This window comes from Bombina bombina, chromosome 2, assembly GCF_027579735.1.
Source record: "Bombina bombina isolate aBomBom1 chromosome 2, aBomBom1.pri, whole genome shotgun sequence".
NCBI lineage: Eukaryota > Metazoa > Chordata > Amphibia > Anura > Bombinatoridae > Bombina > Bombina bombina.
This window is the reverse complement of record NC_069500.1, coordinates 142,045,504-142,064,878: the sequence shown is the minus strand read 5'-3', so window position 1 is coordinate 142,064,878 and position 19,375 is coordinate 142,045,504. Positions and strand designations below refer to the sequence as shown.

The 19,375-nt window shown below is 40.3% G+C and overlaps 1 protein-coding gene across 1 annotated transcript in view; it reads left to right on the top strand.

Annotated features, from left to right (window-relative positions):
- The window catches only part of CDC20B (cell division cycle 20B), a 129,654-nt gene that overhangs the window by 61,978 nt on the left and 48,301 nt on the right, over positions 1 to 19,375 (top strand). Inside the window, exons 6-7 of the mRNA XM_053699688.1 lie at positions 9,786 to 9,982; positions 18,811 to 18,905. Of these exons, the coding sequence (XP_053555663.1) occupies positions 9,786 to 9,982; positions 18,811 to 18,905 (292 nt within the window). The remainder of the gene's footprint in view (positions 1 to 9,785; positions 9,983 to 18,810; positions 18,906 to 19,375) is intronic.

The window sequence follows — 19,375 nt, the reverse complement described above, 5'->3', positions numbered from 1 at the left end:
GAACCACCAGAACCAGGAAACAAAACAAGTATGTTTAGACGCTGTTATTAATATCTCCAAATATTGTCTGACTGGCTTTGAACGTAAGGTTCTTAGTTATGGTCTTGGATTTGTGCCAGCCAAGAAGTTTGATCTTTTTCAAACAATTGTTGATGTTAACAAATTGATTAGGGACCTTACAGTTCATAAATACTTTTCAGGTTCAGAGCACAACACTGAAGCTCTGGATATGGGAACTATTTTGCCAGATATTGGAGAAACAGGCAATTTGGACTTTATTGATACTTGTACACTCATGTCCCTCGAAAGCTTGTCTAATGAGGGTGATATGGGAGCAATCAGTTCTGTAACCAATGTTCCTAAATTTAGGTCACCATCTACCTTCTATCCCATGCAAGTGCGGAGCAAGGCGCTTGAAGTGTTTCACAAGAGAGTAGTGGAGGATCTCACTAAATTGTCCATGACGGCCACAGTGGGACCCCATAATCTTTCCTTAAAGGAAAAATCAGCTTTAACTGATCTAAAAAACAATGATCAGATTGTGATAAAGCAATCTGACAAGGGTGGCAATGTGGTTGTCATGGACAAAGATTATTATGTGACAGAGGCCCTTCGCCAGCTAAATGATAGTGACACATACTTTGAATTACCAGGTAATCCAACTTTGAAATACTCGAATGAACTACGACATTGGGTGGATGAAGCGGTGGAAGATGGGATTATTGATCATGCAACTGCAGACACTATGATGGTTATTAATCCAGTTGTTCCCATCTTCCACCACTTACCCAAGGTACATAAGAGTATTGTAAATGTGAAAGGTAGGCCAATTGTGGCCGGTATTGGCTCCCTACTTGAGCCACTTTCTAAGTGGGTAGATCATTTTCTTCAACCCATGGTGAAAAGGCTACCAAGTTATATCAGGGATACCACTCAGGCCATGTGTATGATGGAGGATGTGGCCTGGAGAAAGGAATATAGTTGGTTGACGATTGACGTTGTTTCCCTGTACTCATCTATCCCTCATACACATGGCTTGAGGGCAATTGAATTCTATTTAGATCTATATACAGATCTTTCGGATAGAACGAAGGAGTTCATTGTGGGGTCAGTCAAATTTCTGCTTGAACACAATTTTTTCATGTTTCAGGTTACTACCTCCAGAGGTGTGGGACCGCTATGGGGGCTAAATTTGCCCCCTCTTACGCCAACCTCTTTATGGGGTGGTGGGAGAGGTCCCACATCTATGGAGGTAGTGGTACGAATCCTTCTGATCAGGTTATTAAGTATGTACGTTATATTGACGACCTGCTTTTGATCTGGTCAGGTGACTATGTTTCTGCCATGAGATATGTGGAATATTTGAACACCAATGAAGTAGGTATCCAGTTCACCTTTGAGTGGAATAAAACGGATATCTGCTTTTTGGATATCACCCTCAAGGGTATCCCAGATGCGAATAAGGTTGTTTCTTCTCTCTATAGGAAACCCATTGCTGGTAACACCGTGCTACACGCTAAAAGTAGTCACCCGAAGCATGTCTTTGACGGTATAGCCAAGGGCCAATTTATGAGGGTGCGACGCAATTGTACCCAGCAATGTGATTTCCAGAAGGAGAGTAAGGACTTGAGCAAGAGACTCAGACAAAGAGGCTATCCGCGAGAGGTTGTGTATAAGGCCCAGTCCGAGGTAAATAAAATGGACAGGGCATCTTTGCTCAGAGGTCCTCCAAGAAATAGGAAGCATCTATCTACTGGTACCAAACCTAAATTTGTCACACAGTTTTCGAATCAGTACGGAGATGTTTGTAATATTATTGCAAAAAATCTTCCGATACTGATGGGTGACAAAAAATTGAGGGGCAAGGTTGAAGAGGGCTGTATGTTTGTAGCGAGACGAGCTGCCACGTTGGGAAACATACTGTCTCCAAGTTTGCTCAAAGAGCCAATTGTTAACAATTCATGGTTAACGCATGAGGGTACCTATAGATGTGGCAGACGTACTTGCACCTCCTGTGATCACATCAGAGTGGGTAGATCATTTGTATCAAGCCAGTCTGGTGAGACATTTAATACTAAGGGATGTATCAATTGTAAGAGTACTTACATAGTTTATCTTATACAGTGTACATGCTGTTTGAAATCCTATGTAGGTAGAACCACTAGGGATGTTGGCACAAGGATCAGGGAGCATTTATCCTATATCTCTGGTGAGAAGCCGTGCTCGGCTCTTTCTAGGCATTTTTTGGATATACACTATGGTGATGTAGCAACTTTCAAGTGGCAAGCGATAGAGCAAATTCCTAAATCCCCTAGGGGAGGTGATAGACTATCATCCCTGTGCAGACAGGAAACCTACTGGATATTTAAGTTAAATTGCTTGGTGCCAGTGGGTTTCAATTCTGAACATGACATTCTAAACTTTTGGCACAGATAAGTCAGTCACCATCTGAGTTTAAGATTTAAGTTGAATTAACAATAGTCTTTATATTAACACTACTTTGAACTGTAGGCACAGATAAGTTAGTGACTACACATTTGATCTTTACATTGGTACTGTTTTCAGCATTATGAGTTATATGGTATTCAATGTGCAATGTAATATCACAATGTATAGTATTATTATTTGGAACTTTTTCCATAAATTGGTGTTTTTTAGACCTCACTATATACTTCTATAAATTGCAGGTTACGTTGTAACTTTTACTACCATATGTAGTTTATTCACTCTCTTTACTCGTCATTGCTGTTAGGGGCAGTCTATAACAAGGTAATTTATTATTTACTTTTGCAGTTTCTAACATAGGATATATTGACTATTTAATGCAAATTAATACAATTAAGTCTATTCCGTTTTGAAATACCTAACTGCTATATAACTGTGTTCATGATATTAATGTGAATATAATCCATTGTGTCTATTCCATTTTTTGACATACCTAACTGTTATATAACTGTGTCTATGTTATCTTTGTTATCAAATATTTGTTTTTTGACAAATTTTAGGTCTATATATTGTCTACAGGTTCTCATCTTATTACACAGCATTACATTTATATGTTTTGTAGGTGTCTATTACGCAGCATTTGTTATTAACCAATCAGTGTGTTTTTAACCCTTTTTAAGGGTAGCAACATGTGTGTACAATTATGTCTATGATTACGGTCCTGTGTGACCGAAACCGGTCAGACGTTTCAGCTTGGCTGCGTTTGGTTTGTCCTGTTTTTTGTCTCCTATTTTAACCAACATGGATTAAAGCTTATTTCATTTAATATAAGTGTGAGAATCAGCTATTTTTCCTCCCTTTTTTTAGTTTTATTGTAGTTTAACCCCTTAACGACTGAGGACGTGCAGGGTACGTCCTCAGAAAAAAGGCAGTTAATGCCTGAGAACGTACCCTGCACGTCCTCAGTGTGGAAAGCAGCTGGAAGCGATCCTGCTCGCTTCCAGCTGCTTTCCGGTTATTGCAGTGATGCCTCGATATGGAGGCATCCTGCAATAACCTTTTTAAGTAATCCGGTGCAGAGAGAGCCACTCTGTGGCCCTCTCTGCACCGGAGATCGGTGGCTACCTGCGTTGGTGGGTGGGAGCCGGACCGGGAGGCGGGTGGCGGCCATCGATGGCCCTGTGGAAGTGAAGGGGGGCGGGATCGTGGGCGGGGGTGGCTGGGGGCGCGCACGGGCGCGCGCGCGTGCACGGGAGGGTGGGGGCGGGCGCGTGCACGGGGAGGGAGCGGGTGGGAACCGCTACACTGCAGAAAATGTGCAAATAAAAAAGATTAAAAAAATCGAAAAATAAAATAATCATCAAAGTGGTGGGGGTTTGTCTGGGTGGGGGGGGGTGTCTGGGTGGGGGGGGGGGGAAGCTACACTACAGAAAAAAAAAAAACAAAGAGAAAAAAAAACACTTTTTATTGTAAACTGGGTACTGGCAGACAGCTGCCAGTACCCAAGATGGCCCCCAATAAGGCAGAGGGGAGGGTTAGAGAGCGGTTTTGGGGGGGATCAGGGAGGTTGGGGGCTAAGGGGGGGATCCTACACAGTAGCATATGTAAATATGCTAAAAAAAATTTTAATTTTTTTTTTAAAACCCTTTTATTTTAGTACTGGCAGACTTTCTGCCAGTACTTAAGATGGCGGGGACAATTGTGGGGTGGGGGAGGGAAGGGAGCTGTTTGGGAGGGATCAGGGGGTGGGATGTGTCAGATGGGAGGCTGATCTCTACACTAAAGCTAAAATTAACCCTGCAAGCTCACTACAAACTCCCTAATTAACCCTTTCACTGCTAGCCATAATACACGTGTGAGGCGCAACAGGATTTAGTGGCCTTCTAATTACCAGAAAGCAACGCCAAAGTCATATATGTCTGCTATTTCTGAACAAAGGGGATCCCAGACAAGCATTTACAACCATTTGTGCCATAATTGCACAAGCTGTTTGTAAATGATTTCAGTGAGAAGCCTAAAATTGTGAAAAATTTTACGTTTTTTTTAATTTGATCGCATTTGGCGGTGAAATGGTGGCATGAAATATACCAAAATGTGCCTAGATCAATACTTGGGGTTGTCTACTACACTACACTAAAGCTAAAATTAACCCTACAAGTTCCCTAAAAGCTCCCTAATTAACCCCTTAACTGCTGGGCATGATACACTTGTGGTGCGCAGTGGCATTTAGCGGCCTTCTAATTACCAAAAAGCAACGCCAAAGCCATATATGTGTGCTATTTATGAACAAAGGGGATCCCAGAGAAGAATTTACAACCATTTATGCCATAATTGCACAAGTTGTTTGTAAATAATTTCAGTGAGAAACCTAAAGTTTGTGAAAAAATTTGTGAAAAAGTGAACAATTTTTTGTATTTGATCGCATTTGGCGGTGAAATGGTGGCATGAAATATACCAAAATTGGCCTAGATCAATACTTTGGGATGTCTACTAAAAAAAAATATATAAATGTCAAGGGATATTCAGATATTCCTGAAAGATATCAGTGTTCTAAATGTGACTAGCGCTAATTTTGGAAAAACATGGTTTGGAAATAGCAAAGTGCTACTTGTATTTATGGCCCTATAACTTGCAAAAAAAGCAAAGAACATGTAAACATTGGGTATTTCTAAACTCAGGACAAAATTTAGAAACTATTTAGCATGGGTGTTTTTTGGTGGTTTTAGATATGTAACAGATTTTGGGGGTCAAAGTTAGAAAAAGTGTGTTTTTTTCCATTTTTCCTCATATTTTATCATTTTTTTTATAGTAAATTATAAGATATGATGAAAATAATGGTATCTTTAGAAAGTCCATTTAATGGCGAGAAAAACGGTATATAATATGTGTGGGTACAGTAAATGAGTAAGAAGAAAATTACAGCTAAACACAAACACCGCAAAAATGTAAAAATAGCCTTGGTCCCAAACGGACAGAAAATGGAAAAGTGCTCTGGTCACTAAGGGGTTAATAATTATAATAGTTTAATTGTTAGTTCAAATTTTTTTTTTTAATTTGACAGGTAAGTTTTAATTTAATTTAAGATAGGAAAATTGTAATTTTAATATAAAGTTAGGGGGTCGTTAGGTTTAGGGGTTACTAGTTTAAATTAGTTTATTTCGTTGTGGGGGCTTTCGGTTTACTGGTTAATATTGTATTTTAGTATATTTCATTGTGGGGGGCTTGCGGTTTAGAGGTTAATAGGTTTATTATGCGGCGGTGTGGGCAGACGGCAGATTAGGGGTTAATAATATTTAAATAGTGTTTGTGATGCGGTAGGGCGGTGGTTTAGGGGTTAATACATTTATTATAGTGGCGACAATGTCAGGGAGCGGCGAATAGGGGTTAATACATTTTTTTAGTAGCGGCGATGTCAGGAGCGGAAGATTAGGGGATAATAAATTTAATATAGTGTTTGCAATGTGGGAGGGCCTCGGTTTAGGGGTTAATAGGTAGTTTATGGGTGTTAGTGTACTTTTTAACACTTTAGTTATGAGTTTTATGCTACAGCTTTGTAGCATAAAACTCATAACTACTAACTTTAGATGGCGGTACGGATCGTGTCTCTATAGAGTGTAACGCTCACTTTTTAGCCTCACTGCAAACCTCGTAATACCGGCGCTATGGAAGTCCCATGAAAAAACTTAATTTTTACGTGTGTGGAACTGACGTTGCGTTACAGGCTAAAAGGTGTGCGGTACACCTATACGGACAAGACTTGTAATATCTACGGTGCTGTTTTAACGCTGAAAATGCCATATTTTCAGCGTTACAAACCGCAAAGCATGTTGTTATGATATAAAAATACGCGCACACACACACCATTAATAATATTCACACTCATAGGACCTCTCAATGTATAAAAGAAAACCTTAAGGGGACTTTAAAGTCAAAATTAAAGGGACAGTCTACACCAGAATTTTTATTGTTTTAATAGATAGATAATCCCTTTATTACCCATTTCCCAGTTTTGCATAACCAACACAGTTATAATAATATACTTTTAACCTCTGTGATTATCTTGTATCTAAGCCTCTGCAAACTGCCCCTTTTTACAGTTCTTTTGACAGACTTGCAGACTAGCCAATCAGTGCCTGCTCCCAGATAACTTCTCGTGCACGAGCACAGTGTTATCTATATGAAATATGTGAACTAACACCCTCTAGTGGTGAAAAACTGTTAAAATGCAATCTGAAAGAGGTGGGCTTCAAGGTCTAAGAAATTAGCATATGAACCTCCTAGGTTAAGCTTTCAACTAAGAATACCAAGAGAACAAAGCAAAATTGTTCAAAATTACATGCTCTATCTGAATCATGAAAGTTTATTTTGGCCTAGACTGTCCCTTTAAACATTTATGATTCTAATAGAGAATGCAATTTTAAACAACTCTCCGATTTACTTTTTTTTATCAAACTTGCTTTGTTCTTTTGGTATCCTTTGTTGAAGCATAAACCTAGGTAGGCAGATAGGCACTTAGGAATGTGCTTGTGTTGTTAGCAGTCTATTATGGCAGCAGTATTTGCAACATTGTATAACACTGCAATAAACAATGTTGCAAACACGTGCACACTCATGAGCTTACCTAGAATTAATCTTTAAAGGGACATAAAATCCCCAAAAAATTATTTCATGATTCAAATAAAGAATACAATTTAAAAAAAAGTTTCCGATTTACTTCTATTATAAAATGTGCTTAGTTCTCTTGTTATTCTTTGTTGAAGAGATATCTAGATAGGTAGCGTGCACATGTTTGGAGCATTACATGACAGGAAATAGGGCTGCCATCTAGTGCTCTTACTAATACATAACATTGTTGCAAAACATATATGCTGCCATATATTGCTGCAGACACGTGTAAATTGGAAAGTTGTTTAAAATGTCCTACTCTATCTAATCCATTTAAGTTTAATTTTGACTTTTATTAGCATTATCATTAATTTAATATTTTTCTATGATTGAGCAACCGGGCAGATTTAGCACTTTTTACCCTAGAGAATTCATTGTATCTGGTCACTTAGGCCTAGATTTAGAGTTTGGCGGTAGCCGTGAAAACCAGCGTTAGAGGCTCCTAACGCTGGTTTTAGGCTACCGCCGGTATTTGGAGTCACTCAAAATAGGGTCTAACGCTCACTTTTCAGCCGCGACTTTTCCATACCGCAGATCCCCTTACGTAAATTGCGTATCCTATCTTTTCAATGGGATCTTTCTAACTCCGGTATTTAGAGTCGTTTCTGAAGTGAGCGTTAGACATCTAACGACAAAACTCCAGCCGCAGGAAAAAAGTCAGTAGTTAAGAGCTTTCTGGGCTAACACCGGTTTCTAATGCTCTTAACTACTGTACTCTAAAGTACACTAACACCCATAAACTACCTATGTACCCCTAAACCGAGGTCCCCCCACATCGCAGACACTCGAAAAAAATTTTTTAACCCCTAATCTGCCGACCGCCACCTACGTTATACTTATGTACCCCTAATCTGCTGCCCCTAACACCGCCGACCCCTATATTATATTTATTAACCCCTAATCTGCCCCCCTCAACGTCGCCTCCACCTGCTTGCACTTATTAACCCCTAATCTGCCGACCGGACCTGAGCGCTACTATAATAAAGTTATTAACCCCTAATCCGCCTCACTAACCCCATCATAAATAGTATTAACCCCTAATCTGCCCTCCCTAACATCGCCGACACCTAACTTCAATTATTAACCCGTAATCTGCCGACCGAATCTCGCCGCTATTCTAATAAATGTATTAACCCCTAAAGCTAAGTCTAACCCTAATACTAACACCCCCCTAAGTTAAATATAATTTAAATCTAACGAAATTAATTAACTCTTATTAAATAAATTATTCCTATTTAAAGCTAAATACTTACCTGTAAAATAAACCCTAATATAGCTACAATATAAATTATAATTATATTATAGCTATTTTAGGATTTATATTTATTTTACAGGTAACTTTGTATTTATTTTAACCATGTACAATATCTATTAAATAGTTAAGAACTATTTAATAGCTAAAATAGTTAAAATAATTACAAATTTACCTGTAAAAGAAATCCTAACCTAAGTTACAAATAAACCTAACACTAGACTATCAATAAATACATTAAATAAACTACCTACAATTAACCTAACACTACACTATCAATAAATTAATTAAATACAATTGCTACAAATAAATACAATTAAATAAACTAGCTAAAGTACAAAAAATAAAAAAGAACTAAGTTACAAAAAATAAAAAAATATTTACAAACATAAGAAAAATATTACAACAATTTTAAACTAATTACACCTACTCTAAGCCCCCTAATAAAATAACAAAGCCCCCCAAAATAAAAAAAATGCCCTACCCTATTCTAAATTACTACATTTCAAAGCTCTTTTACCTTACCAGCCCTGAACAGGGCCCTTTGCGGGGCATGCCCCAAGAAATACAGCTCTTTTGCCTGTAAAAAAAAACATACATTAGGGGTTAATGTTTGAAGTTATGTGTCGGCGATGTTAGGGAGGGCAGATTAGGGGTTAATACTATTTATGATAGGGTTAGTGAGGCGGATTAGGGGTTAATAACTTTATTATAGTAGCGCTCAGGTCCGGTCGGCAGATTAGGGGTTAATAAGTGTAGGCAGGTGGAGGCGACGTTGTGGGGGGCAGATTAGGGGTTAATAAATATAATATAGGGGTCGGCGATGTTAGGGCAGCAGATTAGGGGTACATAGGGATAATGTAAGTAGCGGCGGTTTACGGAGCGGCAGATTAGGGGTTAATAATAATATGCAGGGGTCAGCGATAGCGGGGGCGGCAGAATAGGGGTTAATAAGTGTAAGGTTAGGGGTGTTTAGACTCGGGGTACATGTTAGAGTATTAGGTGCAGACGTAGGAAGGGTTACCGCATAGCAAACAATGGGGCTGCGTTAAGAGCTGAACGCTGCTTTTTTGCAGGTGTTAGGTTTTTTTTCAGCTCAAACAGCCCCATTGTTTCCTATGGGGGAATCGTGCACGAGCACGTTTTTGAGGCTGGCCGCGTCCGTAAGCAACTCTGGTATCGAGAGTTGAAGCTGCGTTAAAAATGCTCTACACTCCTTTTTTGGAGCCTAACGCAGCCTTTATGTGGGCTCTCAATACCAGAGTTATTTTTATGGTGCGGCCAGAATAAAGCCGGCGTTAGTTTTTCGGGTCGTTACCGACAAAACTCCAAATCTAGCGGTTAGTTTCTGAAATCTATTTCGGTGAGTTTTGTATATGTAGATATATATAATCTCTGTTCTTTACAATGTGCTTATTTACAGATCTAAATCTACTAGACTGGAATTTAGAAAACCACATTGCTATTGGATTGAAATCAACTGCCTATATTTGGAGTGGAGAAAACAATACATTAACTCAAAAAATACATTTACCTTCACCCTCAACATATGTTTCATCTGTTTCGTGTATAAAAGCCGGAGATTGCTTAGCAATTGGCACAAATAATGGAGAAGTACAGGTATGTTTAAGGCATTTGGTCTTGAAACAAATTTCTAGTTATTGATGGTATGCATTAAAGGGTCATTAAGTGACCTGGAAGTAATATTTAAATATTTATGACAGAGCAAACCTCCCAACTGTTCTTGATCCTGTGGGATTGTCACCACTTGGGAGATCTGTCTGCTTTCTTCTCTGTGGCTTCTCCAGCAAGAGGAAATGTTCCAGCTCAGCCCAGGACACAAAAAGAAGGAAGACACTTTTTAAGCCGCATAAAACCAGTCTTTCTTTTTGCATCCTGTTTTTATAACGTACCATGGAATAAAGAATCATTTTTATCCTCTACTTTGAGATGCCCTTGTCTATCTTTTTCTTTTTTTTTTATCATAGACTTTATTTGGGGACTTGACTTTATTTGGGGTCTATGAGGAATCCAATCTACTGACCGGAGGCTACATTTGATGTCTCCTGTTCTTCCCCCGTTACCAGCTAGCAGAGACGGAGCTGCCTGCCTAACTAAGGACACACGCCCCAAAGAGATCGCGGGATTGGTTCTTCATCCGAGAAGCTTAACAGCTTCATCCGTTGATTGGACCATGTATGACCACGCCTCCACTCACCTCGGTCCAATCAACGGATGGAGCTGTGACATTTCTTAGACGAAGAACCAATCCCGCAATCTTATTGGGGGGGTGTCATAAGTTAGGTAGGCAACTGCGATGCTCCATCTCAGCTAGCAGGTAACGGGAAAGGAGAACAGGAGATATCAAAGGGAGAGAGCCTCCGGTCAGTAGAGGAGATTCCTCGTAGTCCCCAAATAAAAGTCAAGTCCCCAGCCTCCGTCTCAGCTAGCAGGTAACGGGTTTATCCGGAAAAGCAGATGTGGATGTAAATGCTAGCAGGCTGTGTTTATATTGCTGGCTTTAGTTACCGGGAACTTTTTTTCTCTTGTAAGATGTATCGAGTCCACGGATTCATCCATACTTGTGGGATATTCTCCTTCCTTACAGGAAGTGGCAAAGAGAGCACCCACAGCAGAGCTGTCTATATAGCTCCTCCCTTAGCTCCACCCCCCACTCATTCTCTTTGCCTACTCTAAGTACTAGTAACGGTAAAGTGAGTGTGGTGACAAAAATGTTAGTTTTTATTTTCTGAAGCAAAAGTTTGTTATTTTAAATTGTACCGTACAGTCTATTTTTTTCTAGACATACTGTGATAATTCTAGAAAAGGCTGGCAATATCCCCATGAGGGAAGGGTAAGCTGTATTCAGATACTTAGTAGGAATCCCAGCTTGCATAAAGGGCTCATTAGTTACTGGTGACACTGATAGGAAAAACGTTTTTGTTTTTTTATTGCAAATATAACGTTTTTTGAGGGACTTTAAGGGGTCATTGTGGCTTGTTTAAGGGTTATTAACCCACATGGCTAGTTTAAGAAACTCTCTGTTGTGTTTCTTTTAGGCCCCATAACATCGAGTGAGGTGGGAGGGGCCTATTTTCGCGCCTCAGTTGCGCAGATTCTTTTCCTCAGAGACATCCAGCTGCTTCTCCAGAGGTTCCTACTGTGTTTGAGGGCTTTAAAGAAGTTTTTTTCCCCACAAATCGTTCCTAAAGGGCAGGTAGGCGCCACAGCAGAGCTGTGGCAAGGTGCTGAACATTTTTTACCGGTTTTTGACGTTTTGTCAATCCGGTTTTTACATTAAGGGGTTAATTGTTTATTTGCATAGCTGTGCAAAGTTACTAAGGCTTTATGATGCTACTGTAAAAATTTTGTTGAGTTTACTGCTTTTTTACACTGTTTTGCAGAGTTTGTGCAGCTTTTTTTTTTCTCTTAAAGGCACAGTACCGTTTTTTTTCTAAGTGTTATTTGCTTTGATTAAAGTGTTTTCCAAGCTTGCTTGTTGCATTACTAGCCTGTTTAACATGTCTGACAGAGAATGGAGAAGTAGAGTAAAGTCCAGCACACAGGTGCTATCCTGCAAAGTCACAATGACCTGCTTCCAAGGTCAAGGTAATGATATCAAAAAAACAGAGAGTAGTGACAGCATGGATATTTATTCGTGAGACAGCAGGACAAACAGCAACGTTTCGAGACTTCTGTCTCTTTGTCAAGCTGTCTGACATCAAGGAAAATCCTTGTTCAATGTGTTTAGAAGCCATTGTGGAACCCCCTCTTAGAATGTGTCCCACTTGCACTGATATGTCTATAAATGATAAAGAGCATTTTGTAGCACTTAAAAATATTGCAATAGATGATTCTCAGACAGAAGGAAATGAGGGTTTGCCATCTAGCTCTCCCCAAGTGTCACAACCAGTAACGCCCGCACAAGTGACGCCAAGTACCTCTAGTGCGTCAAATTCATTTACTTTACAAGACATGGCCACAGTTATGAATACAACCCTCACAGAGGTTTTATCCAAACTGCCTGGTTTACAAGGAAAGCGTGACAGCTCTGGGTTAAGAACAAATGCTGAGCCGTCTGACGCTTTAGTAGCCGTATCCGATATACCCTCACAATGTTCTGAAGTAGAGGTAAGGGATTTGTTATCTGAGGGAGAAATTTCTGATTCAGGAAAGACGCTCCCTCAGACAGATTCTGATATGACGGCCTTTAAATTTAAGCTTGAACACCTCCGCTTATTGCTCAGGGAGGTATTAGCGACTCTAGATGATTGTGACCCTATAGTGGTCCCAGAGAAATTGTGTAAAATGGACAAATACTTAGAGGTTCCTGTTTACACTGATGTTTTTCCAGTCCCTAAGAGGATTGTGAATATTGTTACTAAGGAGTGGGAAAGATCAGGTATTCCGTTCGCTCCCCCTCCTGTTTTTAAGAAAATGTTTCCCATATCTGACACCATGCGGGACTTGTGGCATACGGTTCCTAAGGTGGAGGGAGCTATTTCTACTCTTGCTAAGCGTACAACTATACCTATCGAAGACAGTTGTGCTTTCAAAGATCCTATGGATAAAAAATTAGAGGGTCTCCTAAAGAAAATTTTTGTTCATCAAGGTTTTCTTCTCCAACCTATTGCGTGCATTGTTCCTGTAACTACTGCAGCTGCTTTCTGGTTCAAGGCTCTAGAAGAGGCTCTTCAGATGGAGACTCCATTAGAGGATATTATGTATAGAATTAAGGCCCTTAATTTGGCTAATTCTTTCATTACAGATGCCGCTTTCCAACTGGCTAAATTAGCGGCAAAGAATTTAGGTTTTGCCATTTTAGCACGCAGGGCGTTATGGCTTAAGTCCTGGTCTGCTGATGTGTCATCAAAATCTAAACTTTTGAACATCCCTTTCAAAGGAAAGACCCTATTGGGGCCTGAACTGAAAGAGATTATTTCAGACATCACTGGAGGGAAAGGCCATGCCCTCCCACAGGATAAAACAAATAAAATGAGGACCAAACAAAATAATTTTCGTTCCTTTCGGAACTTCAAGGGTGGTCCCGCTTCAGCTTCCCCTGCTGCAAAGCAAAAGGGGAATTTTACCCAATCCAAGTCAGTCTGGAGACCTAACCAGGCTTGGAACAAGGGTAAACAGGCCAAGAAGCCTGCAGTTGCCTCTAAGACAGCATGAAGGGGTAGCCCCCGATCCGGGACCGGATCTAGTAGGGGGCAGACTCTCTCTCTTCGCTTAGGCTTGGGCAAGAGATGTTCACGATTCCTGGGCCTTAGAAATTGTGTCCCAGGGATATCTTTTGGACTTCAAAGACTCCCACCCAAGGGGGAGATTTCACATTTCTCAATTGTCTGCAAACCAGACAAAGAGAGAGGCGTTCTTACGCTGTGTAGAAGACCAAAAGTGGAACAAGGGCTAGGGTTTTACTCAAACCTGTTTGTGGTTCCCAAAAAAGAGGGAACTTCCAGACCAATCTTGGATCTCAAAATTCTAAACAAATTCCTCAGAGTACCATCATTCAAGATGGAGACTATTCGGACTATTCTACCGTTGATCCAGGAGGGTCAATATATGACTACCGTGGACTTAAAGGATGCGTATCTACACATCCCTATTCACAGAGATCATCATCAATTCCTGAGATTCGCCTTTCTGGACAGGCATTACCAATTTGTGGCCCTTCCCTTCGGGTTGGCCACGGCTCCCAGAATTCTCACAAAGGTGCTAGGGTCCCTTTTGGCGGTTCTAAGACTGCGGGGCATAGCGGTGGTGCCTTATCTAGACGGCATCTTAATTCAGGCGTGGACTTTCCAGCTAGCCAAGTCTCACACATCGTGTTGGTTTTTCTGAGATCTCACGGGTGGAAGGTGAACATAAAAAAGAGTTCTCTCTTCCCTCTCACAAGAGTTTCCTTCCTAGGGACTCTGATAGACTCGGTAGAAATGAAAATATTTCTGACGGAGGTCAGAAAATCAAAACTCTTAACCACTTGCTGAGCTCTTCATTCCATTCCTTAGCCATCAGTGGCTCAGTGTATGGAGGTAATCGGACTCATGGTAGCGGCAATGGACATAGTTCCTTTTGCCCGCCTACACCTCAGACCACTGCAACTATGCATGCTCAAACAGTGGAATGGGGATTATGCAGATTTATCTCCTCAACTGCATCTGGACCAGGAGACAAGAGATTCTCTTCTCTGGTGGTTGTCTCAGGACCACCTGTCCCAGGAAATGTGTTTCCGCAGGCCAGAGTGGCTCATAGTAACGACAGATGGCAGCCTGCTAGGCTGGGGTGCAGTCTGGAACTCCCTGAAAGCACAGGGCTTATGGTCTCGGGAGGAAACTCTACTCCCGATAAACATTCTAGAACTGAGAGCGATATTCAATGTGCTTCAGGCGTGGCCTCAGCTAGCTGCGGCCAAATTCATCAGATTTCAGTCGGACAACATCACGACTGTAGCTTATATCAATCATCAAGGAGGAACACAGAGTTCTCTAGCGATGATGGAGATAACCAAAATAATCCGATGGGCGGAGGATCACTCTTGCCATCTCTCAGCAATCCATATCCCAGGGGTAGAGAACTGGGAGGCGGATTTCCTAAGTCGTCAGACTTTTCATCCGGGGGAGTGGGAGCTCCATCCGGAGGTATTTGCCCAGCTTCCTCGTTATGGGTCCCGGGATCCCCAGGCGGTACTGATAGATGCTTTAGCAGTGCCCTGGTCCTTCAATCTGGCCTATGTATTTCCACCGTTTCCTCTCCTCCCTTGTCTGGTTGCCAGAATCAAGCAGGAGAGAGCTTTGGTGATTCTGATAGCACCTGCGTGGCCACGCAGGACTTGGTATGCAGACCTAGTGGACATGTCATCGGTTCCACCGTGTACTCTAATCCAAGGTCCATTCAAACATCCAAATCTAATTTCTCTGCGTCTGACTGCTTGGAGATTGAACGCCTGATTCTATCAAAGCATGGTTTCTCTGAGTCGGTTATTGATACCCTGATTCAAGCTAGAAAGCCTGTCACCAGGAAAATCTATCATAAGATTTGGCACAAATATCTTTATTGGTGTGAATCCAAGGGTTACTCATGGAGTAAGATTAGGATTCCTAGAATATTGTCTTTTCTCCAAGAAGGATTGGAGAAGGGATTATCAGCTAGTTCCTTAAAAGGACAAATATCTGCTTTGTCTATTCTTGTACACAAACGTCTGGCAGATGTCCCAGACGTTCAAGCGTTTAGTCAGGCCTTGGTCAGGATCAAGCCTGTATTTAAACCTGTTGCTCCGCCATGGAGCCTAAAATTAGTTCTTAAAGTTCTTCAAGGGGTTCCGTTTGAACCTATGCATTCCATAGATATTAAGCTTCTATCTTGGAAAGTTTTGTTTTTAGTAGCTATCTCTTCGGCTCAAAGAATTTCTGAGTTATCTGCTTTACAGTGTGACTCACCTTACCTTGTTTTCCATGCAGATAAGGTGGTTTTGCGTACCAAACCTGGATTCCTTTCTAAGGTTGTTTGTAATAGGAATATCAATCAGGAAATTGTTGTTCCTTCACTGTGCCCTAATCCTTCATCAAAGAAGGAATGTCTGTTGCACAATCTTGATGTGGTTCATGATTTAAAGTTCTACTTACAAGCAACTAAAGATTTACGTCAAACATCTTCATTGTTTGTTGTTTATTCTGGTAAACGGAGAGGTCAAAGGCTACGACTACCTCTCTTTCCTTTTGGCTGAAAAGCATCATCCGTTTGGCTTATGAGACTGCTGGCCAGCAGCTTTCTGAAAGAATTACTGCTCATTCTACTAGAGCAGTGGCTTCCACATGGGCTTTTAAAAATGAGGCTTCTGTTGAACAGATTTGTAAGGCAGCGACTTGGTCTTCGCTTCAAACTTTTTCCAAATTTTATAAATTCGATACTTTTGCTTCTTCGGAGGCTATTTTTGGGAGAAAGGTTCTACAAGCAGTGGTGCCTTCTGTTTAAGGTACCTGTCTTGTCCCTCCCTTCATCCGTGTCCTAAAGCTTTGGTATTGGTATCCCACAAGTATGGATGAATCTGTGGACTTGATACCTCTTACAAGAGAAAACAGAATTAATGCTTACCTGATAAATTTATTTCTCTTGTGATGTATCGAGTCCACGGCCCGCCCTGTTTATTTAAGACAGGCAGTATATTTTTATTTAAAAAACTTCAGTCACCTCTGCACCCTATAGTTTCTCCTTTTTCTTCCTAGCCTTCGGTCGAATGACTGGGGGGTGGAGCTAAGGGAGGAGCTATATAGACAGCTCTGCTGTGGGTGCTCTCTTTGCCACTTCCTGTAAGGAAGGAGAATATCCCACAAGTATGGATGAATCCGTGGACTCGATACATCACAAGAGAGAGAAATTTATCAGGTAAGCATAAATTATGTTTTTTTAATCTTAACTTACTCAGCCTCCTTACTTACTTAACTTACTACCGGTGCCTAAGCATACCAGTATTTTTATGGTTTTTGTGTAACATCCCGAGTATAGGCCACATCCCTAGTTTAAAGACTTGCATTAGGGGGAAAAAGTCTGTCCTATACTCGGGACAATACGGTATATACAGTATATATATATATATATATATATATATATATATATATATATATATATATATATATATATATATATAGTTATTTATATATAAATACTATAAATAAGTGTGTGTGTGTGTATATACAGTATATATATATATATATATATATACAGGTATATACAGTATATATATATATTCATGTATTTATATTGCATTCATATTTTAAAAATGTTCTAATGTGAGCAAGTGATGAACATTACCAAAATAAATACAACACAAAGGGCCAGATCACAAGTGGAGCGCAAATTAACGCTTCAGAACGAGCGTTAGTTGCACTAGAAATAAGCTTTTTGCACTTGTCGGACTGTGTTCGTATTACGAGTTAAAAGTAAACTGTTTTCGCTCTCGCTATAATTCGACAAGCGCCAGAAGTCGAACATAGAATATCACACACGCGTTCACATATTCCCTCATAGAAGTCAATAGAGAGAAAAAATTTGAAAAACTAACAGTCTGGCGCAAACCGGATTGCATATTCTCAATTGCGCTATCCCAACATGAAAATATGAATATTTCACATTTCAATGTTCTTCAAATAACAGAATACGTTCTATATGTGTATAAATGTCTGTAACAATGTAAATACATGTGTATGTATATATATTTAGATATATTTTTTTTTATATATCTGTGTGTTTATATTAAAAAATATTATTTTTTGTAATTTTCCTTGTTTGGGCCTTGCACCCAGGCCTGACTGGGGTTAACTGCCTGTGACTCTGGTAGCAGTGCAGCTTCCTGAGAGTGCTGGTTTGCACCCAGGGCTGTGCATGTTGCAGGGTCATAGGATGTGTACCCGGTCCGGTCTGAGAGTGCTGACCCCACCCCATGTTTTGTATATGTTTGGGAAATTACATAAGCCTGTGCACCCTCCATTTTTTCACAGTTGCTTTTTTTCACAGTTGTTTGATTGTGAGCCTGCATTGTGTGGCTGTTTAGGGACCCAGGTGTATTTGGAAGAAACCTTGACGAGGTACCTGGGCTTTTCCCATTTGGCCAGATGCGGTAACTAATTCTTCCATTGCTGCTTTTTATCTTAGTTGAGAGCTTGTGAGTGAGTGCTGGACTTTTTCTGTGTGTTTATATTAAAAAATATTATTTTTTGTAATTTTCCTTGTTTGGGCCTTGCACCCAGGCCTGACTGGGGTTAACTGCCTGTGACTCTGGTGGCAGTGCAGCTTCCTGAGAGTGCTGGTTTGTAACCAGGGCTGTGCATGTTGCAGGGTCATAGGATGTGTACCCGGTCCGGTCTGAGAGTGCTGACCCCACCCCATGTTTTGTATATATATATATATATATATATATATATATATATATATATATATATATATATATATATATATATATATATATATATATATATACACATTTTTAGACATATATATGTATGTATCTCTGTGTTAAAGCCCTTTGCTGCTTTTTCATCTAATACCTGAGACTTCATATCTTTGAGCCTTTATACTTTTTTGTGCAATATTGTTTTTTGTAATTATTTTATTAGATGGTGTTATTATGAGTGTAACTATACCTTGTAATGTATTTTTGATGTGTTTTGTGCAACTTTTATGTTTCACAAAACATTTATTCTAGCGTATATCGCTTTTGTGCTCACGTGATCAACTTGTAATAACAGCAGTAAGCCCGCCAAGTGCAAACCCCTGTGATAAATCCCTTATCGCTTGTGTGCAAACGTTTGCGTTCCACTCGTATTCTGGCACAAAGTGGGAAAAGTTGAGCATTATGACGTGTGAAACCACCCAAACAGAAAATTAATAAGCATTTGGCAAATAAGAGAAACTATAAATGTATTGATATTTATTTTTATTTTTAGCTGTGGGACATTGAAACTCAGATGAGGTTGCGCAATATGGTTGGCCATATATCAGTAGTCGGAGCCTTGAACTGGAATGGGCACATCCTTACCAGGTATGACTCACCACCACAAATTGATTTATCAATTTTTACATGAAACACTTTCACCTAGATTACGAGTTTTGCGTTAGGAGGTTGCGATGCTAACAAGCAGTTTATGCTCACCGCTCACTTACAGACAGCGCAGGTATTACAGGTTTTTACAAACCCGGCGTTAACCGCAAAAAAGTGAGCGAAGAGCAAAATTTTGCTCCAAATCTCACCTCAATACCAGCGCTGCTTACGTTAGCGGTGAGCTGGTAAAACGTGCTTGTGCACGATTTCCCCATAGAAATCAATGGGGGAGAGCCGGCTGAAAAAAAGCCTAACACCTGCAAAAAAACGCAGCCCCATTGATTCCTTTGGAGAAATACTTTTTATGTCTACACCTAACACCCTAACATGAAACCCGAGTCTAAACATCCCTAATCTTACACTTATTAACCCCTAATCTGCCCCCCCGACATCGCCGACACCTACATTAC